General features: G+C 38.5%; 1 protein-coding gene across 1 annotated transcript in view; it reads left to right on the top strand.

The window, feature by feature from the left end:
- The window catches only part of LOC121375292 (delta(24)-sterol reductase-like), a 13,367-nt gene extending 4,393 nt beyond the window's left edge, over positions 1-8,974 (top strand). The window contains exons 4-8 of the mRNA XM_041502671.1: positions 1,711-1,977; positions 2,694-2,834; positions 3,229-3,426; positions 3,926-4,104; positions 7,576-8,974. Coding sequence (XP_041358605.1) covers positions 1,711-1,977; positions 2,694-2,834; positions 3,229-3,426; positions 3,926-4,104; positions 7,576-7,729 — 939 coding nt within the window. The 3' untranslated portion in view covers positions 7,730-8,974. The remainder of the gene's footprint in view (positions 1-1,710; positions 1,978-2,693; positions 2,835-3,228; positions 3,427-3,925; positions 4,105-7,575) is intronic.
- Positions 8,975-21,542: the final 12,568 nt, after the last annotated feature.

Here is a 21,542-nt window from a genome sequence, read left to right as displayed (position 1 = left end):
TTTTACATTTTTGGCTCTAAAAGCAACAATATTGATAAATTCAGTTTTTAATGTCTTTTCTTGGTGTTGTATTTTGTGTAAGAAATGACTATGACTTCATGCATGCATTACAAAATAAATAACAAATGTTATGTTAAAAATGGTCAGGAGTGTAACACTTTCGCGTGACATAGCAACCAAGAGTATAATTTCTGATGATAGATGTGTGGAAATAAGGTGATATTTTTGGGGTGCTGATGTTTTGTGACAACTTCTTTTCACACTTGTTACAAAATAAATGGATATATCAAATTTTTGAGATTGACAAACAGATTGTAAAAAAGCTGCCCCCTACTCGAATGAAAACTGGTAAAAAAAAATTAATTCAATTTTGAGAATTATGTCATTTAAAAAAAAAAAGTGATGTTTTTCCAATGGCAAACTGATTGTTTTAAAAATACTTATATCTCTTCTGCAAATCCATATGCTCATAATGTTTGTGTATACATTTCTGCATGTTTAATATATTAATAATGTCACAGGACAATATTTCAAAATCTTAGGTAACCGGAAGTCTGTTCATGTGAGTTTTACTTAAGCGAATATAGTTCTAGTAACTGACAAGTTAGACCTACTTCATTATAAAACACTTGAACCATGGTTCTATGCTACATACTTCAAATGTATTAAAAAAAATAAACTGATTTTCAATTTGACATTTGATAGAGTACTTTTAATTTTAGAAATTACTTGTTCACCACATAACCAATTGGTGGTTCAAGTGATTTTAAAGTTGCTTAACTATACGCGAACAGAACAACAGTTCTCTTGAAATGTTGTGTCCTGATGTAGGAGTGTAACATGTATCCATTGTTTGTGTTTTATATCCTATTGTATCTTTCAAATCGTCCTCTATATCACTGGAGTGTGGTAGCCTGAGATGGAGGGTCATCATCAAACAAAATTATTCCTGCTTCATAATTTCATGGATCCCATATATACATACATACATAGATATATATGTATGTATGTATGTATATATATATATATATATATCATATATATCATATAATATCTTACATTTTCAGTGCAATCAAAGTATGTGATATTTTTCAGATCACATACTTTGAGAATTTGATAACTTTGCAAATTAGATGTAAATTAGTCGAGGTCTCGGCACTAGGTTTATTGACATTTAAGCAAACATACTTGGGTGACACTCCATGATTGACGTATGCATTCATAGTCATAAAATAAAAACATTTCAATGGCAATTTGACACCTAAAGCTGTCCAGCGTTCAGAAAACAAAAAACGTTAGGCATAACTTTATTTTGATGTAAGGACATCCAAAATGACGTCATTCGAGTTTGACGTCATTTCCATTCAAAAATACACCGCGCCACATATTCTTATGTCATTTGAATATCTAGTAATGGCGGACTGGAATTAAAGTTGTGTGTACAGTTTACAAAAACATGTTGTATTAAGCTTGAGCTTATATGATAAAGAGATTATTACCCTCGTATATCTCGGTATCGTCAATATCATATATTAGGAATAAAAATAATGTATTATGCTCGCCAGAGGCTCGCGTAATGCAATTTTTATTCCTAATATATGATATTGACAATACCGAAAAACACTCTGGTAATAACCTATATATATATATATATATGTCAGGAGAGCATCATTATAGTACACATTTATAAAATTATTTTTATATTTTCAGACAGAAAACCCTGATCTATTTTATTCAGTTCCATGGTCATATGGAACCTTGGGATTTCTTGTATCAGCCGAAATCAAAATTGTGCCAGCAAAACAATTTGTGAAGATTGAGTATTTTCCTGTTCACACCAAAGCTGACATGCTCACTACGTTCAAGAACCAGGTCATGAGAAACCATGGTAACCAGTTTGTTGAGGGTGTGGTCTACTCACGGAATGAAGCTGTTGTTATGACAGCCAACATGACGGATGACGTAGAAAAAGAAAAGGTTTCAGTTCATTTGTTATATTGTTCTAGAAATTATTATGTGGTGGGCGGTACAAGAGTTTTTGTATGGGTGGTGGGAGGTACACCATTTTTATATGGGTGGTGGGTCTGTTATACTGCGGGCTAGTGGTTTTGCATTTCTCACTAGCCCGAACTTAAAAACCACTAGCCACAGGCGTCGGGCTAGCGGATTTGTCGAACTCTGACCATTTGAAATAAGCACGTATCTAAATAGGGGGAAATTATCTTGGCCAAGCAAAAGTAGTCCAGTTGTCCAGAGAACAAGTATAATTTATAAACCGGTATCCTAATGTTTAGTACATAGTTAAGAATATTATGACTATATGAGTGGACAGATCCTTAGCCACAATGTTTTGTCCTTTTAATAAAGTCTGGTTTTGTTGCATATTGAATCTGTATGTGGTTTCTGCTCCTCTTTTCTTTCGAAAATAAAAGATCAGTGTCACATACAAGAAGATGACCATATGCGTTTATTTGTATGACAGGAATTTTAACGGCCTAGTCAGTGTTGTGCTTATTTTCAACAGTGCAATTAATGGAACAATCCTGAATTTGTAACTATTATAAAAAAAATGTTTTAAAACATTACTTATTAAATTACATGTCCATTAAAAGTAATTTTCATAACTACATTTAGTCATTTTATTCCCAGAAATACTACAAGGCATCTGTTTTGAAATTTCCTTTTGTTTGCAGATCAACTCCATCGGCTGCTACTGGAAGCCATGGTTCTACAAACACGTAGAAGGTTTCTTGAAAACAGGTTATGCTGTGGAATATATTCCACTCCGTCACTACTATCACAGACACACACGCAGTATTTTCTGGGAAATGGAGGTTTGTATAATCACACTCAGTATTCCATAACATTTCGTTGTCGAAAAATATCACTAAATGAGACCAATACTAAAATTAAAATAAAATCTTTGTGTTTGTTCATCAAGATTGCCTAGACATTTTTCTCAAACATATAACATGTGTCTTAATTACCATATTTTTAAAACTAATTGCTGCTGATGAATAATGTGCTGAAATAATGTCAAGAAATCATTTGTTTAGAACTGAGCGGGAAAAAAAAAGTTGTATGCATTGCAAAATTCCAAAATACATAGAATAACATTGCAAACCAAAATTTAGGTTTCCAGAAATGTCACTGAATAATTTTTAAAAATAAAATTACAAAATAATTTATTCCTAGATTGTTAAATGTTGTTTGTAATTTTCATATTAGGATATCATCCCGTTTGGTAATCATCCAGTGTTTCGCTACCTGTTTGGTTGGATGGTGCCACCAAAGATTTCTCTGCTAAAACTCACTCAGGGCGACACAATCAAGAAGATGTACGAGAAGTATCAAATCATCCAGGACATGCTGGTTCCCATGGATCAGTTGAACACTGCACTTGATGTCTTTCACCGGGAACTCCAGGTTCGTATTAAAAATATTTAAAAATAAACAAATTTTGATTCAGCACTATTGTTGAGCAGCTAAGTTCATAGCAAACAACTAGTGTTTAATAGATTTCAGTCTGTACTTTCAGACTACAGGATTTCAAAGAAATGTTTGTTTCTGGTATAACATCAGTAGCGTTTTGGACAAATCACAGGACAAGCGGATGGGAATACAGGTTTCATCCTTCTGTCTGTCTGGTGTCCGTCTGTCCCCATCTGTCTCACATATAGTTTTTGAGATCTTTCATGGTGATTTACCCATTTTTGACAGAGTTATGGCCTTTAACTGTTGAGCCCGGTAGGGGACATGTATTGCTTTAGCTTGTTACGTAACACAATGGCTTCCAATGATCACAGTGTAAGATTCCAAGAAAGTGTTTCCCATAAAACTTGAAATCTTGTGGCTCTGTGGAAAAAAGTGAAGTGATGACTTAAAACATTTTACAGTTAACACTACTTGAAATATTTTTTTCCAGATATATCCACTGTGGATATGTCCGTTCCTGTTGTGCAATAACCCTGGTATGGTTCATCCTCACACTGGTAAAGATGAGATGTTTGTTGACATCGGTGCTTATGGAACACCAAAAAAGAGCACCTATGAAACAGTTAGCACAACACGAAATCTGGAAGCTTATGTGAGATCTGTCAAGGGGTATGTTGTTCCATTTCTGTCTTGAGTGTAACTAAAGTTAAAGTTTCTTTGCTTAATGACAACACTAGGCACATTGATCTCTTAATCAGATATTCAGGGTTTAAGCTGGATTTAAAACATTATTAGCAATTTGGCTAATTTGACCCAAAACTCTCTAGCCAAATTCAGGTTTCAAGTAGCCAAAAAATGATGACAAAATTAAAGTGCTGTGCCAGATGTATGATGTATTGAGCTATATCAGTCAAGATATTATTTAATATGATTAGAATTTTTTTTTTTTAAATGTAAAAAAAATATATACCGGTATATTTTCCATTTAAAAATATTCCCCTAAAAAACAGAACCAGCTGAATTCGTTTCGGGAATTTCCGTAAGATTTGATCCGTGACGTCACGAAGGGAACACCTTTCGATAGTCAGCGCCATTGTTCATTGCTTCTTTTGTGTTTATTATGGTTAAACGGTGTGTTGTTGGCGGCTGTAGCAATACAAAAACCGATAAATTTAGTCTTCAAGCATTTCCTAGTAATGTTGCTGCGAGAAAGCTGTGTGTGAATTTGATTAAAATAACGTGGAAATACTGGACAGGAAGAAAATGCCGGAGACCGTTGCAACAGCAGACACTTTAGTTTCAATTCGTCCAAACTGGCTTGTCGGCTTTAGCGAGATATGGGAATACCATGTGTTATGGCTTTTAAAAAAGATGCTGTACCAACAATTTTTCTGCGACACAAAACAAATGACAACAAGCCTACGCCATCCACACTGAAACTACCTTGGGGTGCATATCGTCAATGTCCCAAATTGCGTTATGCTTTCAACTCTGGTCAGTTTGTTTTCTCATGCACGGTTCGTGCAATCATCGAGATCCGATTTGTTGTCGTTTGCATCTCGTTCATTTGTGAGATTTTTCTTTATAGTTCGAGAACATTAAAACAATAAAGTACAGACAAGTAAGTATCTATAGCCTAGTCCGTCCCATCCTACAAAAATGTAGGGGTTTTTTGTAAAAAAAAATAAAAAAAATATGGGGGTCCATGCCGAGTTACTACTTTAGTTCTGCCCCGTTTTAAAATCCACATTGTGAAGTGTGACGTCTTGTTTGTGGGGATATATATATATATATATATATATATATATATATATATATATATATATATATACGACATCAATGACAACACATTAATATATGTATATTAACTGGTGCCATTTGAACGCATTGATAAAGTTGCTAATTTTATATGTGCGATGATAAAAAATATTACATGCAACTAAATCGCAATCGTCTGCCGAGGCTTACTGCACCCAGTTTATTGTTATTGCTAGGAGTTGTAATGACAGTACATTGTTAAATATTCAGCAACAATAAAGACAGAGTTAAACAGTTTAATCAGCGTTTTAACAATCCTTTATGATATATCCAGTAAGTGTTATTCCATGAACAGTCAATCGAGACATGTCTTTTTCCGCACGCAAGAAATCACGTGACATTGGCCACATGGAGGAAGCGAAAAGGAGCGAGCTATTCCGATTGATAAAAATAAAGCCAGTTACGGAATCCGGCGGAAGTGGCTCAAAACAAGCATGCACAAAGTAGATGTACAAAATAACAAACAGCAAGACTAATGCTGCGATCGTGTTTACTCAGAAGTTGTTATTTCCGACTTGTAAACTTATTTCCGACCTGTATGCGTTTGAATGTATTAACAAATACTCCTCAAAAACAAATAGCGGAAGATAATGATACTGGATTTTCGAATTAGCTTTTTGGTCATTTGATAATTAAATATTTTCACCAAATTCAATATTAATTCGTATTTGATGATTTGGCGAATGACAGCTTAAACCCTGGATATTTGATAATTCTTACACATTGTCTTAAAAGAAACCTGCTATATTTTGCCATTAGCAGCAAGGGATCTTTTATATGCACTTTCCCAGCCCTCGAAATTCTGATCATCTTGCGATTTAGTACATGTAATAATATAAAGTTATAGTTTGTTTTGTTTAACGACACCACTAAAGCACATAGATTAATAATTCTGTCACGTAGTCAGAGGAAATCGCTACATTTTTCCTAATGCAGTAAGGGATCTATTTTATGCACTTTCCCACAGACAGGAAAGCACATACCACAGTCTTTGACCTCTTGTTTTACAAGCACAGGCCCAGGGCTCACACTTAAGCAAATCTTGGTTAACCCAATTTTGAGTATTTTCTTGACAACCTTAATTTGAGGATAATTTTATTAGCCAAATACTAAATGTTGTAGCCACTTTGTATAAAAAATAGCAATTGGCTCATTTGGCAATGGATGTGTGACTTTTAATGGCTGCACATTAAATAATGTGTTGTGGTGTTGTTAAAGAAAGATATTTCTGTAAACATTTACTTACAATTAGCCAGCAGTATTTTTTCATATTGGGCAGTGTATAAAATTTTATAATGATTGGGTTATTTATTGCATTCAACACAAATATTAATATATTGTAATTAGTTTTGTTAACTCTACCAATAATACAACACCATATGGAAGCTTATGTTTGTTAGGCACTGTAAAGACTGGTTGTTTAAAAACAATTTAACCTATAATCTCTTTGAGATATCTGTCATTAAAACCAAAGGGGAGTTAATTTTGCTATTTTCCTGGTCTTTTAAGGAGTGGGAAACTTGCATTAAATTATCTTGTTGTTCTCTGCCAGAAACCTTAAGTTAATCATCTTGTTGTAAAAGTGGAGGCAAAACCTTTTTTTTTTTTAAATGGACGCGGCCGTGTTATAAAATGTTTGTCACTAAAAATCATATCTAAATATATCTAGGAAACCCAACCTAGGTGGACAACCTTGTCAATATGCTTTTGGAAATTTGCTGCTTCAGTATGTTTTAAATTACTGCTACAACTCTGTTACAATAAATATATAGAATAAAGATATTCAGGAGATCTGAAATGGATTTGGTGAACAAATTTCACCATTTTCGATTCTATTTTGAATGTTGAGCATTATGGTGGTCATCTTGGATTTTGAAAATTATTTAATCAAACTGGCTATCCCTAATTTCATATAAATCAAGACAAAATGTTCCCCAAATCGACCAACATTTACATATATAAGTTTTCATAATAATAATAATTGGGGGTTCTGAGGGGTCATGCTGAACATGTTATTAAAAGTCAGTTAGCACCATCAGATTCCAGAGACCAAATCTAAGACTGACTTTTGGGCAAGTGGAAAACACTGCATAAATTTCACAAAGGGGCATCATATTTAAAAGCTACCTAAGAATTTCCAATAGCTTTTTGGCAAGGTTGTCCACTTAGGTTATGTTCCTAGATATATGTATTATATGATTTTTAGTGGCAAACCATTTACAGCAAGCTGGGTTCATTTTTCTTTTTGCCCCCTGGGTAACAAGCTGCTTTAATTCATAAACTGTCTCATTTTGATCTATGCTTTATTTGTATTTATTCTAGTTTTCAAATGCTTTATGCCGACTCCTACATGACACGGGAAGAATTCTACAAGATGTTCGACCACTCATTATACAATAACATGCGAGAGCAACTTGACTGTTCAAAGGCTTTCCCTGTGGTGTATGACAAAGTCAAAAGAAAAGCTAGGCATTAAGTTACTAGGCTTTTCCAGTGGTGTATGACAAATTCAAAAGAAAAGCTAGGCATTAAATTACTACACTTTCATGTACTTAACCAGTGCTTCTTATTTTTATTATAGATACATTTATGCATATGCAATTTTGAGATATTACGCTTATGACTTGAGATCGTACAGTGTTTGATTGATTCTCGTAACAATGATACCGGTAACATATTTTATTTGAAAATGTACTTTTTTATCTTTTTTTGATTGTTTGTTTGTTTGTCTTGCCTTTACAAAGTAAAAATATGAGATATAGGTATGTTTTTTTCAACATGCATTGAGATGAACATCTATGGATGAAGCTATTAGTGACATGAATAGGTTTATTGTAGGAGAGATGTTAAATTCCACAGAATTCTTGTCCTCTTGAATTCTAGATGACGTTGTGAAACCAAAGAATAACGTTTAAACGGGTTTTTTCAACGTAAGATTGTTTTTCATTTCCATGCTTTATATCCAATTAAGGTTCAAGCACGCTGTCCTGGACACACACCTCAGCTATCTGGGCTGTCTGTCCAGCACATTGGGTTAGTTGTTAATTGGTTAGTAGTTAGTGAGAGAGAAGAGGGTGTAGTGGCCTTACACCTACCCATTGAGCCCTTAAGAACTCACTTTGGGTTGGAGCTGGTACCGGGCTGCGAACCTTGTACCTACCAGCCTGTAGTGCCACTGAGGCAGGTCGTAAGATTGTGTTGCATATTTAACAAATAAAAATTAATAAATATTGGTCACAGTTACAGGTGTTTAGAACTTTGTTACAAATGAATATGAATTTAGTCAATAAGACAAAGTATTTGTATAAATATTATATGTAGTAAGATAGCACAATATGTTAAAGTATTGGAACAATCTTTTTTCAAATGTTTACAGAAGTATAAATAAATATATGGTGTGTGTGTGGTTTTTTAGTATTCGAGCAAGTGAGATAATTATTTATAGATAGCTAGTTACATAGATATTTATTATTGATGATTGATTGATTGATTAATAACCACAGACATTATAGTTTACATTTTTCATTGTTGTATCCTTATTTTCCATATTTATCTTTCTCTTAACTTACACATTTGTTTACTTACAAGCATTTTACTTGCATTTCTATCACATTATATTAATGTATCACTGTCAAAATGAACATAAACAATTTTTTTAATATTCTGTGACAATAATGGTATACTGCACATTTCTGACATCATTAAATTACTGTAGCCAGAATATTTGTTTTGTTTTTATTTTTATTTAATGTTTTTAGTCGGGTATGTGATATACACAGGCATCGAAATAAGTCGAGAACGGTGGTTCAGGTTACCGGGAGGTTATGACATGTAAGAAAAGTCAAGAACGGTGTTTCATTCTCGACAAAAATTTCAACTTTAACAGTAGTTTCATTTCCAAACGTAAACCAGGCAATGCATTCCGGACTTCCGCGTTTCATTTTCTCGTAAGGAATTGCATCAATGTTCGCGCACACTTGTGCAATAGACCTCTTTCACATTCCACTGCGCACTCACGTGAGATCTCGCAAAAACAGACTTGTGGACAAGTTGGGGGGGCATAAATAATGGGAGGCCACGCAATAGGAATGTGAATATCTCCATGATTAATTATTCTATCAGTAGGGAACCCGAAAATTCTGTCGACATCCAACAAGACTTGTTGGAGACCTTTATGAATTATTGCTTATCACGAAATAAAAAAGATTTTGTTGTTAACGCCCGACAAACTATCGGTTCGGATTTGTACGCAATAAATATCAGATATGGGCTGAAATAATATTAATGTGTGCGCGCGTGTATGTATGCAGATATTTATTGTATTTAACATAATTTAAATATTTATAAAGCATTATACAGATAAATACATTCAGGATTCTTGTCGGGATTTCTTTCACCAAGTTATTAAAAATTTTGTTCGGTATTTGGAATAAAATTAAATGATACATATGAAAGTTGAGCTATGGTATATAAAACATTAGAATCAGGCTTGTAGGAACGATATCTGGAGGGGAGAGGGCACAATCTGTAGTGGACACAGTCTAGTTGGTGTGGGGGTGGGGGGGTAGCCATATTTTAAACCGGGTTTATAAAAGTGGGGCTATAGTCTCTCCCCCCCCCCCCCCCCGACTTGGTTGCTACCGACCTGAGAATGGTCAGAAATGTAACTATTGCATATACAGCTATTTAAATTCGAAGCAAGATTATTTAACCTAAGAAAGATGTAAGTTTTATGTATAATAGATTAGACTAGCCGACAGCTTGATAATATAGCTACAAACTCAGGATGGTCTCTTTTTATTATAAGGTCATGAGGGTTTTTATATATATATATATCTGGGGACCCCCTTCCCCCCGTTTACGGCTCCGCGCCTTCGGCGCTCGCTTTTGATGAGTTCCGTTTACATGAAATTCAGGGTTGAAAATTAACATGAAAACCATGGTCACCAGCTGGGCCAGTTGAAGAAAAATCTTAATGGCCCTTCTCAAATTCAACTAGCCCTCCAATTTAAATGGACAGCGAAAATCAAAACTAGACTTTTTTTTGTTGAATAACAACCATGTATAATAATAGCCATGTATATAGTCCGTTTGCGTCAAAAGGCAAACGATGAATTGGCATGTAACTGCATAATGAATAAAGTTAAAATTCATATAAAAAACATATTACGTTTTAAACCCATACTAATCCAAATAAAATTTTGGAAAAAGAAATCCATTATAAATAAAAATGTTTTTTTTACAAATTATCATTAAATGATACAGATTAAATATTTTTAATACAGGTGTAAAGAAAAATGATAGAACAGCCAATTTATGCAGCTTCACTTGCATTCTCTGAAGTAATCGATAACATAGTACAAAGATACTAAAACCTTAAAAGGTAGAACTGCGTGGAAGTCCAATTTTGAACGGTCGATCGAAAGGTAAATGGCCGAGCTAATATAGGTTTTGGTATTGGTGAATCGAGAGTAGCTCGTTAATTTTAGACCTTTACGATGCTGTGGTGTCTCCCTAGGTTGCCCATAGGGCCCTTATAAAGGGCCTGACCGCTTCTGGTCGAGGCATCACCAAGTACCAAGTTATTACCAGCAGCAAGTATTGGGGGTTTGGGTGGGGGAGGCCGATATTCTTTTGTTCAGCTTACCCCGCGTGCTTTGCAATTGTGTTCTCAGAACGGTATTCTTTTGTCCGGTTCCTTATTAGAGTACGTGCTGGACCATTAAATGGGGGCGGGTGCATTGTTATCATTAGTCAATGCACCCTGTGTACTGATGAAGTGAGCGTGTAGTCTGTGTGTTAATCCTAGTTTTGTGTTACGGTTGTACCTATTGTCTTAAGTCCCTATATTCTAGTGAGTTCAACGGTCATTCATGACCACCCATCCCCCTCCGTCCTTGTATAGCATTGGGCGAGTCTATTTTAGTGGCCGCAGTAGAGCGAACCATACCAATACGTACGGGATGGGTTATCAGTCTTCAATTTTACATGAAAAATTATTTATTTATAAAAAAAAACCCAAATAAATCAGTCTTCAGTTTTACATTACAAATTATTTATTTTATAAAATAAAACATGTTTTAAGGCATTCGTAATTCACACGAAACATGTCGTATACCCTCAGGATAATTCGGAATGTTTTCAAATTATTTTTAAATCACTGGCATGATTCTGCAAGTAAGGTTTTGATTGGTGGACATGAGCTCCAACTGGCTGCTGTTAGATCCACATGCTATTGTGGAGCTAATTTTAATTAGATTGAAAAGGGATGAACTTTCCAGTAAAGGATTTTCTACTAAATTAATTGAATTTTGGAATAATCCCTGTAGTAATGGACAATTTCATTGTTAGTACGAGTTAAAACTACAAGATATATTTTGATTTTGTCCCAGAATAAAATACTAGAAGCTAATTAAATAGGATTAATTTGTACCATAACATTTAATAATGTCAAAAAGTAGGTCTACTAGATAATTATGGCGTACCCAGTCCATTACAAAAAGCCGATGACTTTAAAAAAAAAAACCCACACACACAAAAAAAACACAAAAACAATTCAAGTGTCTGCAATACGTTTTGTGTAATATGTCTTTACAGCCCCAGACCAAAATCGTAGAAGCTGAGACTGTCCGGCGCTGACAAAATATAGAACATGTTCTGTAATATTGTCTCCTGTCGGATTTGTTGTTCGCGCCAGCAGAGACGCAATGTGTTTTGTCACATTGGTCATTCGATTCAGTTTCAGTGCGTTTCTTTTTTAACTGGTAGTACCATACTCGCCAGACTCTAAAATCGATGGTCGACCAAAGGACTACCTTTGTAAAATTCTTATCGCCCTTAGCCAATAAACCCTGGAAATTTCTACCCCCCCCCCCCCCCCCCCCCCCGCTAATCATGTTGGCTACGGGCCTGAAGTTATATACACTAGTAGTAGGTGGGGCACTTGGGTACCATGTATGCAAATGAGCTAGGTCACGTGACCTGTCCTGCGTTCTGATTGGTTGACCTCTAAGGCGTGGCCTCTTCCGATTGGCTGACCTTTAAGTGACCTAATGACGTCAGTGCACCTCGGGGTCGTGCAGCTGGCTGACCTTTAAGCGTGGGGACGCTATTGGGTTAATGACTTGGACAGCTGTGGGAACCTGACCTCTCTGTGTCAATAAACACCGGATGTTGGTAAGATTGATGGGTGTGTTAACCGTCGGGGGTCCTTTGATGTACAGGAAACAGATGGTGCGGAAGTCGTTAATGTAGAGTGGTGCCGAATGATGGGGTGTTTATTTAACTGTGACAGCCGTTTGATGTACAGGAAACAGATGGTGTGGAAGTCGTTAAGATGACAAGATGGATTTGACAGGTGTGGGTTGATTTGAAACGTGTCCATATAAGGCGTTCGCCATGAGTCATCCCAGAACGTGTTCAGACACGTCTTGAGTGAGGTCTCTGCATAATGAGAAACGGTCAACGGGGGAGTGGAAAATTACAGAGGAAAATCCCCAAGGTTTTGCCAGATGTCGGGGGTAGGTTTGAAACGTGCCCATATACGACGTTGGCCATGAGTCACCCCAGAGAGCGTGTTCAGACACGTCTTGCCTTCCAGATATCGTGGGGACGCTACCGTGGGGGGCCTATAAAAACCCCATATTCAGGACGCTTGCCATTCGCTCAACGACACTGCTAGAGAGAAGACGTATACCGTTGATGATACTTACGTTCCTGTGTCTGATTGCGCTATACTTGGAAAGAAGAAAATGGCATCGGGATATAACAGAAGCACTACAGAGGGCAGTGTCAAAAACGAAGAAAACGAAACGAGATGCAAACTAGACCTCGGCGGTAACGTCTACGTCGTGGCTAAACTGTGGAAGGGGGACATTGCCATTCACGTTCGTCAGTTCGACGAGGACCGTGGAAAACTTTTTCCCACCAAGAAAGGTGTTTCTCTGACGATGAAACAATGGTTGGAACTGGTCTCCTTTAAACAGGACACATCACAACATCTCGGAGGGAACGTCTACGTCGAGACCATTTACAAAGGTGTGGATATTCGTCAGTGGTGGTATTGTGATCAAGAACTGAAACCCTCCCGTCGCGGCGTTCGACTGACTGTCGAACAGTGGAAAGAGCTTCAGAAATGTTTTGACACTATCTACGACTTTGTGCCGGAACTGAGAGATCCATGTTACCAAGATCATCAGAATCTGAAGGGTGTCATAGAGTGAATGCAACCCGAGATATTAGACGTGTCCAGACATGCTCGGTGACGTCACGGGAAAAACCCAGGACGTGTTTGGACATGTTCAGACATTGTGTATATAAACCTTAGATTTAGAACTGTTTGTCATTCGCCAGTCGACCGTTGTAGAGTGAAGAGTGCGTTCCAGGCATGGCATCGGAATATTCGAGAATGGACAGCAGCAGTAACAGCAGTTGTAGCAGCGGTGACGATGTCTTGGTATGCAAATGTTCCAAAAGACACACGATCCAATGCAAAAGAGTGGTTACCAAACCAGAAGAACATGATCAAGCGGACGCTGCTCGTGAACCCGGTGAAATTGTGGACGAAGAACCCACGGATATCCGTGAACCCGTCGAAATCGTGGACGAAGAACCCATGGATCAGACGGATGCTGCTCGAGAAACGGACTCGACTCCCTACGATGATGATGCCTACGACGCCGATGGCGGTGGTCTTTCGAGACATTACTTGTTCTGTCATCGACCCGAAATGAGAAGATTCTACAGACTGACTCTGCACGTTTGGGTGGTGGCCCATACAGTTGCGCCAGAAACCGAGGGAACTCGCCAAGGCCGGTTTCTTCTACACGGGAGACCACGATGCCGTCGTCTGCTACTGTTGTGGACTACGCACCTACAGATGGCAGAAGATGGACGATCCAGTGATGGAACATTACAGGCTGTCCCCAAGATGTCCCTACATTAACAATGTGTTGAGACATTAAACACGTGTGTGCTACTTTTCGTTTTGTAAAATAAACATGTGAATAACACGTTTTGTTTGTTATTAATGTGTTGAGAAATTAAACACGTGTGTGCTACTTTTCGTTTTGTAAAATAAACATGTGAATAACACGTTTTGTTTGTTATTAATGTAAGGGTGACTCTGTGTGTGTGTGTGTGTGTGTGTGTGTGTGTGTGTGTGTGTGTGTGTGTGTGTGTTTTTGTGTGTGTGTGTGTGTGGACCTGTGTGTGGCTCTGAGTGTGGCCCCGTGTGTGGCCCTGAGTGTGGCCCTGAGTATGGCCCTGAGTGTGACCCTGTGGCGCTGAGAGTGGCCCCTGAGCTGTGCACGAGTTATTCTTTGGGATGGGGGCATGGACCATACGTATCACACAAAATTTAATCTTTGTGCGCATATGCGAAATTATAGAGAGTATAAATAAAAGGGCAATGCGTAACATCGTCATTTGAGATAGAACCTTCACAGGCGCAACATGTCAGACCAGTACAAGTTGTACGTTCCCGACGCGGACAAGTGGACCCGCTTTTACAAGTTGCAAGCCCAAGGCAAACTTCAACCTCATTTTTCAGTGCAGCGTGGTGGGAAAAGTCAGATGATGTACAGCGTGGATCGATGTCTAGAACTCTACGATCCCACTTGGAAAAAAGAAAACGAGGAACAGAACAAGCCCCCGACACCTAAAGTCGTCATGGTCTCCCCAACGCAACCGGTGGTAGAACAAGCCAAGGCCGAGCAGAAACGGAAACGAGAACAGAGCGGCGTGGAACGGAAACGACGAGAGCAGACTGGGCAAAAACGGCACAAACATTTCTAAGAAGACTATAAAAGGGAGGGCATGGCAGTTTCAACATCGCCAGTTCACGTCGAACACTTCAACAGTCAACATCATGAATCAGTGTCACATTTGCCAAAAAAAATATGTCTGGACCCACGACCTAACTCGGCACGTACGAAATAAACATGGACTCTTGGAATCTGAAAATAAGCCTTCCCAGCAGCAGCAGCAGCAGCAGCAGCAACAGCAGCAGCAGCAGCAGCAGCAGCAGCAGCAGCAGCAGCAGCAGCAGCAGCAGCAGCAGCAGCAGCAGCCCTTAAGATTGTTACATCCGTTCACCATGATCGTGTCGGGACCCACGTCGTGTGGAAAAACATTTTTGTTGTACAAACTGCTACGGGATGGTAAAATCCACCCGCCTCCCCAGCGCATCAACTGGCTCTACAAACGATGGCAACCTCTCTATGATACGATCAAAATGGTTGCTCGAGTAAAATTTGTTCAAGGCATACCCGAGAATTTGGAAAAGGATCGTTATTTGGATCCCAGAGTCAGAAATCTCATCGTGTTGGATGACCTGATGTCTACAGCTGGAAAAGACTCTCGCATCACCGATCTGTTCACGGAAGGAAGTCACCACAGAAACCTATTGGTGATTGCCATCAACCAGAACCTCTATAGCAGCAAAGACCCGATACAGAGAAGAAACTGTCATTACCTGGCACTGTTCAACAACCCCATCGACAAGCAGCAAGTCCTAACCTTGGCACAGCAGATGTATCCTGGAAATACTCGTCATTTCATGCAACGGTTTGAGGAAGCTACCCACAGGCCCTACGGACATCTCTTGGTGGACTTGAAACCGACCACGCCCGAACATTGGCGCCTTCGACCAAATGGTTTAGAGACGGGGCCGTCCGAATGGTATAAAAGCACGAACGTAACGGCGAATGTCTCAGAAGAGTTTCAACCACCGTCGGAGAAAGAGCTCTACGTGCAAATCATGCAAAGTAACGCATTCAAGAGAAAACTACCAGGCATACCCGCCTACGAAAGTGACGACGAAGAAGAAGATGAGGTAGAGCCCTATCTGAAAAAAGTCAAGAGGATGCAGTCTTGCGATACGTGTGGTCTGGTCTTTAAAGACGGGAGTGACTTGCAGCGACATCTACGATTTAAAACGTGCAAGGAGGGAAATGAAGAAGAGGAGCCGTCGTCCGATCTGGAAAACGAAGGCATACGTCTGATGATCGAGCGTGAATTCGACATCAATCGTGATTATATCGAAAGCAAGTGGAAACGCTACGAAGAAAAAAACATGTCCCAAGATGCCATCGAAAGAAACATGAAGACTTTACAATGGAAGTTATTTAAAGACACGTACTCTCGCTTCCTGGCTTATATGCATTACTTTGATAAAGGCCCCAACACAAGAAAAATTCTTCAGTCTGTGAATCCGAAAAGAGATCTGAGACCTCAGATCCGTTCTAAATTAAATCAGTATCGTTCGTGGATCGGCGAATATTTGGACGAACTAGACGGCGACGATACCGATGGTGATGATACTGATGATGAGGACGAAGATGAAGAGAAATGAACACTCATATTATTCACATGTCGCCCTTTAGGGCCTCTCGATGTAACCCAATGTGTGTCCATTATATATATATATAACATATATAACATGCGAGGTTGTCCGAATGATTTTTGTGTTACAGAAGCACCCGACAACGGCCGAATGCATGGTTCGAACTACCCGATGGGTCGAACAGACTTTGATGCACCGACAGTGTTCGAGCCAATGAGATTCTACTGTATGTAGTTGTCGCCCCTAGGGTCTCTCGATGTAACCCAATGTGTGTCCATTTTATATATATATATATATATATATATATATATATATATATGTGTGTAGTTGTCGCCCTTAAGGCCTCTCGATGTAACCCAATGTGTGTCCATATTATATATGTGTAGTTTGTGATTTGTCATTTAGAAATAAAATGAAAAAACCCAAACCATTACGTTTGTTTTTTGTGTGTTTTACTCCATGACTAGTTTTGTGATTGAATGTCAGTCTCTACCGCTACATTATAGTAGCAAGGGACGTGTGTACAGGACAGCACATACCACGGCCCTTGGCATAATGCACTGGTTGGCTATAGCCTATTGGACCACCGACGGGGATCGATCCTAGATCGACCACTGTATTTACCCATTTGGTAAAATATAGTCTCTCTCTCTCTCTCTCTCTCTCTCTCTCTCTCTCTCTCTCTCTCTCTCTCTCTCTCTCTCTGCGTTTGTTGTTTGTGTTTTCTACTCTATGACTAGATTTGTGATTGGATATTTCTACCGCTACTTTATAGTAGCAAGAGCTGTGTGTACAGGGCAGCACATACCACGGTCTTTGACATACCAGACATAATACACTGGTTGTCTATAAAGGCTTGTACTCTAGGGAAATACTCGTGTTTCAAATGCAGTTAAAAGATCATAGGTTACGTTGGAACGTTGAGTTGTAGTCACACGTTCTTTCTTCAAAGCAATGGGCTGGGGTGTTTCACACACACACACACGCACGCACGCACGCACGCACGCACGCACGCACGCATATTCCTTTCTTTCCTTAACAATTAAGCCGTCTATACATTCCTTTATTAATGTTTGTAATGGGCTGGGTTGTTACGCACATTCCTTTCTTCCCCCTACTGGCCACCGAATAAGTGTATCTGCTTTTTCCACCGTATTTCTTTGAAAAATATCGGCTGCTTCGCTAAAAATAACCCGGGAAATTAAACTCGACTTTGTAAGCTTCGGTGCGTCGTTAAATAAAGCATTTGCTTGTAGCTGCAGGGGTATCATATTTCCACCAATTAGCCACAGCGTAGTAAGAAAGTAATACTTGGAAGTGACCCGCGTGTGTTTCTCATTACGTATCTATAGCAGACGATATAATTTTCTGTATTTTAAGAGATCTAGCTACACATCTGTCTCAGCGGGAAGTGATTAATGTTGAAATAAAGTTTCAAACTATGAGGTTATATTTATTTTCCGTACCTCTATCCCATTAAGGTTTAAACGCGCGCGCGCGCACGCTAGTTATCTGTGGCTAAGACAGTGGGGATAATGTAGGGGTGAGAAAGATTATCTGCTCTTACGTTAAATGCCACTACCAACACCCCCGTGTTTGTTATTCTTCAAATGGTATATATCGTTTGAGTATACATTCAGTATTTATTTTATAGTGATACATATGTAATATTAATGCTTTGTCTGTTTATTTTTGAAATTACCATCGTGCGATCATTGCGAGATATGAAAGAAGGTCGTATTTCAAAACAAACTAGCAACCTTCTCATTGGCTAATCTTGTTATGAAGTCTCGGGGGCCATCTTCTACGAATGTCTGGCAATACGAAATACTCTATCCCGTTAAGGATTAAGCACGCCCGCACACACACACACGCCAGCTATCTGTGGATATCTAAGACAGTGGGAGTTGTGTGGTATGTGCTATCCTGTCTGCGGGCTGGTGTAGGACCCCTTGCTACTATAATGTAGCGGGTTTCGTCTTTGTTTCAAAAGTACCACATATGTTTGACATCCAATAGCCAATGATTAATAAATCAATGTGCTCTAGTGGTGTCGTTAAACTTTTAAAACAAAGCTTACTATTTGCATTTATTTCAACTTATTTCCGTGCTTATATTTCAATTATGGTTCAAGCACGCTGTCCTGGACACGCGTCAGCCATCTGTGGCTAGTGAAAAGGCTGGGTGATGACCAGTTGATACCCGGATACGAACCCCGGTATCTACCCCGGTCTTAACCACCGACTACAGCAATGATTCGGGCATTTCTTGTGACGTCAGACCCCCACGCTATCTCGAGGTCAAGACGTGTCTGAACACGTTCTGGGATGACTCATGGCCAAAACGAACAGATGTCACAGTTAAATAAGCACCCCGTCATTCGACACCACTCTAGGGGTCATTAACGACTTCCGCACCATCTGTTTCCCCCTAAGGACCCCCTACGGTTAACACACCCATCAATCTGACCAACATCCGGTGTTTATTGACACTTTGTAAGAAATTGTGCTCGCAACGAGCAGAAGAGCGTACCCACGCTATCTCGAGGTCAAGACGTGTCTGAACACGCTCTGGGGTGACTCATGGCCAACGTCGTATATGGGCACGTTTCAAACCTTCCCCCGACATCTGGCAAAACCCTGGGGTTTTTCCTCTGTAATTTTCCACTCCCCGTTGACTGGTTCTCATTATACAGAGACCCCCACTCAAGACGTGTCTGAACACGTTCTGAAATGACTCATGGCCAACGCCGTATATGGACACGTTTCAAACCTTTCCCCCGACATCTGGTAAAACCTCTGGAATTTTCCACTCCCCGTTGACTGGTTCTCCTTAATCAACCCACACCTGTCAAATCCATCTTGCCATCTTAACGACTTCCACACCATCTGTTTCCTGTACATCAAACGGCTGTCACAGTTAAATAAACACCCCATCATTCAACACCACTCTAGGGGTCATTAACGACTTCCGCACCATCTGTTTCCTGTACATCAAAGGACCCCCGACGGTTAACACACCCATCAATCTTACCAACATCCGGTGTTTCCTGACACAGAGGTCAGGTTCCCACAGCTGTCCAAGTCATTAACCCAGTAGCGTCCCCACGCTTAAAGGTCAGCCAGCTGCACGACCCCGAGGTCAATGCACTGAACGTGACGTCATTAGGTCACTTAAAGGTCAGCCAATCGGAAGAGGCCACGCCCTTAGAGGTCAACCAATCAGAACGCAGGACAGGTCACGTGACCTAGCTCATTTGCATACATGGTACCCAAGTGCCCCACCTACTACTTACACTATCATAAGTTAGACCAAACATCAAATTAAGATCGTATCGGGTTGCATGGGTCTACCACCCTGGAAAGGTTGCTGCACTTTGTTATGTATAATCATGTACGTTATAAAAACATGTGATACTTGCATTCCATATCGATATATAGAGGTTATTACCAGAGTGTTTTTCGGTATCGTCAATATCATATATTAGGAATAAAAATTGCATTATGTGAGCCTCTGGCGAGCATAATACATTATTTTTATTCCTAATATATGATATTGACGATACCGAAATACACGAGGGTAATAATCTCTTTATCATATAAGCTCAAGCTTAATACAACGTGTTTTTGTAAATGGTACACGCAACTTTAATTCCAGTCCGCCATTACCAGATATTCAAATGACGTAAGAATATGTGGGGCGGTGTATTTTTGAATGGAAATGACGTCAAACTCGAATGACGTCATTTTGGATGTCCTTACATCAAAATAAAGTTATGCCTAACGTTTTTTTGTTTTCTGAACGCTGGACAGCTTTCAGTGTCAAATTGCCATTGAATTTTTTTTATTTGATGACTATGAATGCATACGTCAATTATAGAGTGTCACCCAAGTACGTTTGCTTAAATGTCGATAAACCTAGTGCCGAGACCTCGACTAATTTACATCTAATTTGCAAAGTTATCAAATTCTTAAAGTATGTGATCTGAAAAATATCACATACTTTGATTGCACTGAAAATGTAAGATATTATGTGATAAATAGGACTTCTCCCTACACTTGTAAATGTATCAAAGTGCTGATGGTATCGCTAACGATCTCGACCAATGTTCTCAGGTACAAAATACAAAATAGTAACCAAACACTATTGTACATACAGATATATCTTTACTTCAAACTGATCTTCATGTAAAGAAGAAGATGTCATCTTCTAAATTCTTCAAAACAAACAACGCAAATAGCATGTCAACTTTAACTTCCGCGTAAACTTACATGTGATGTCAAACTTTGAGCCGCGTTTACTCGGTTTCTGACGTCATGCTAAGTTTTCGCGTGATGGCTCATACATGTTTTAAAACTTCGTAAATATCAGATATTATTTCAAGTAAAGTTGTATGTATCTGATATAAATGATAGTGAAAATAAAATAAAATAAAATAATAAATAAAATAAGATAAATAAATAAATAAGTAAATAAATAAATACATAAATAAATAATTTGTGGTTAGACATGTAACATTGATTAGTATTTGTACGACTGTCTTTTTTAATGAAACGATAAGGGGAAAATAGAGCTGTGATATTTTGTTGGGGTTTTTTTAGGGGGAAGGGAAGACATTTTTATTAAATTTTAAATATGATACATGTGGAGTATTAAACATCACTGGAAATCCGCGTGAGTATTTAACTATAATTCTAATTGTTAAAAGTAAAAAAACACATTCCACTAAAGTTAATTTTATTGTATAAATCTTTTAATTTTGCGTTGTTAAAATACCCTTGACAGGCGGCTCCAGAGACATTGTTTTAGGGGTATTAAGTTCGTTTCCTAGCAGGTGTTTTTTAAATAGTATATGTGTAAATACATTTTTATTTATTTAATATGTTAAAAGGAATGTTTTGAAGCGAGGTCGGTCTAGGATCTGTCCCCATTAGGCTATATCCAA

The sequence above is a fragment of the Gigantopelta aegis genome, chromosome 6 (genome assembly GCF_016097555.1).
Source record: "Gigantopelta aegis isolate Gae_Host chromosome 6, Gae_host_genome, whole genome shotgun sequence".
Lineage (NCBI taxonomy): Eukaryota > Metazoa > Mollusca > Gastropoda > Neomphalida > Peltospiridae > Gigantopelta > Gigantopelta aegis.
This window is presented reverse-complemented; position numbering and strand designations above follow the sequence as displayed.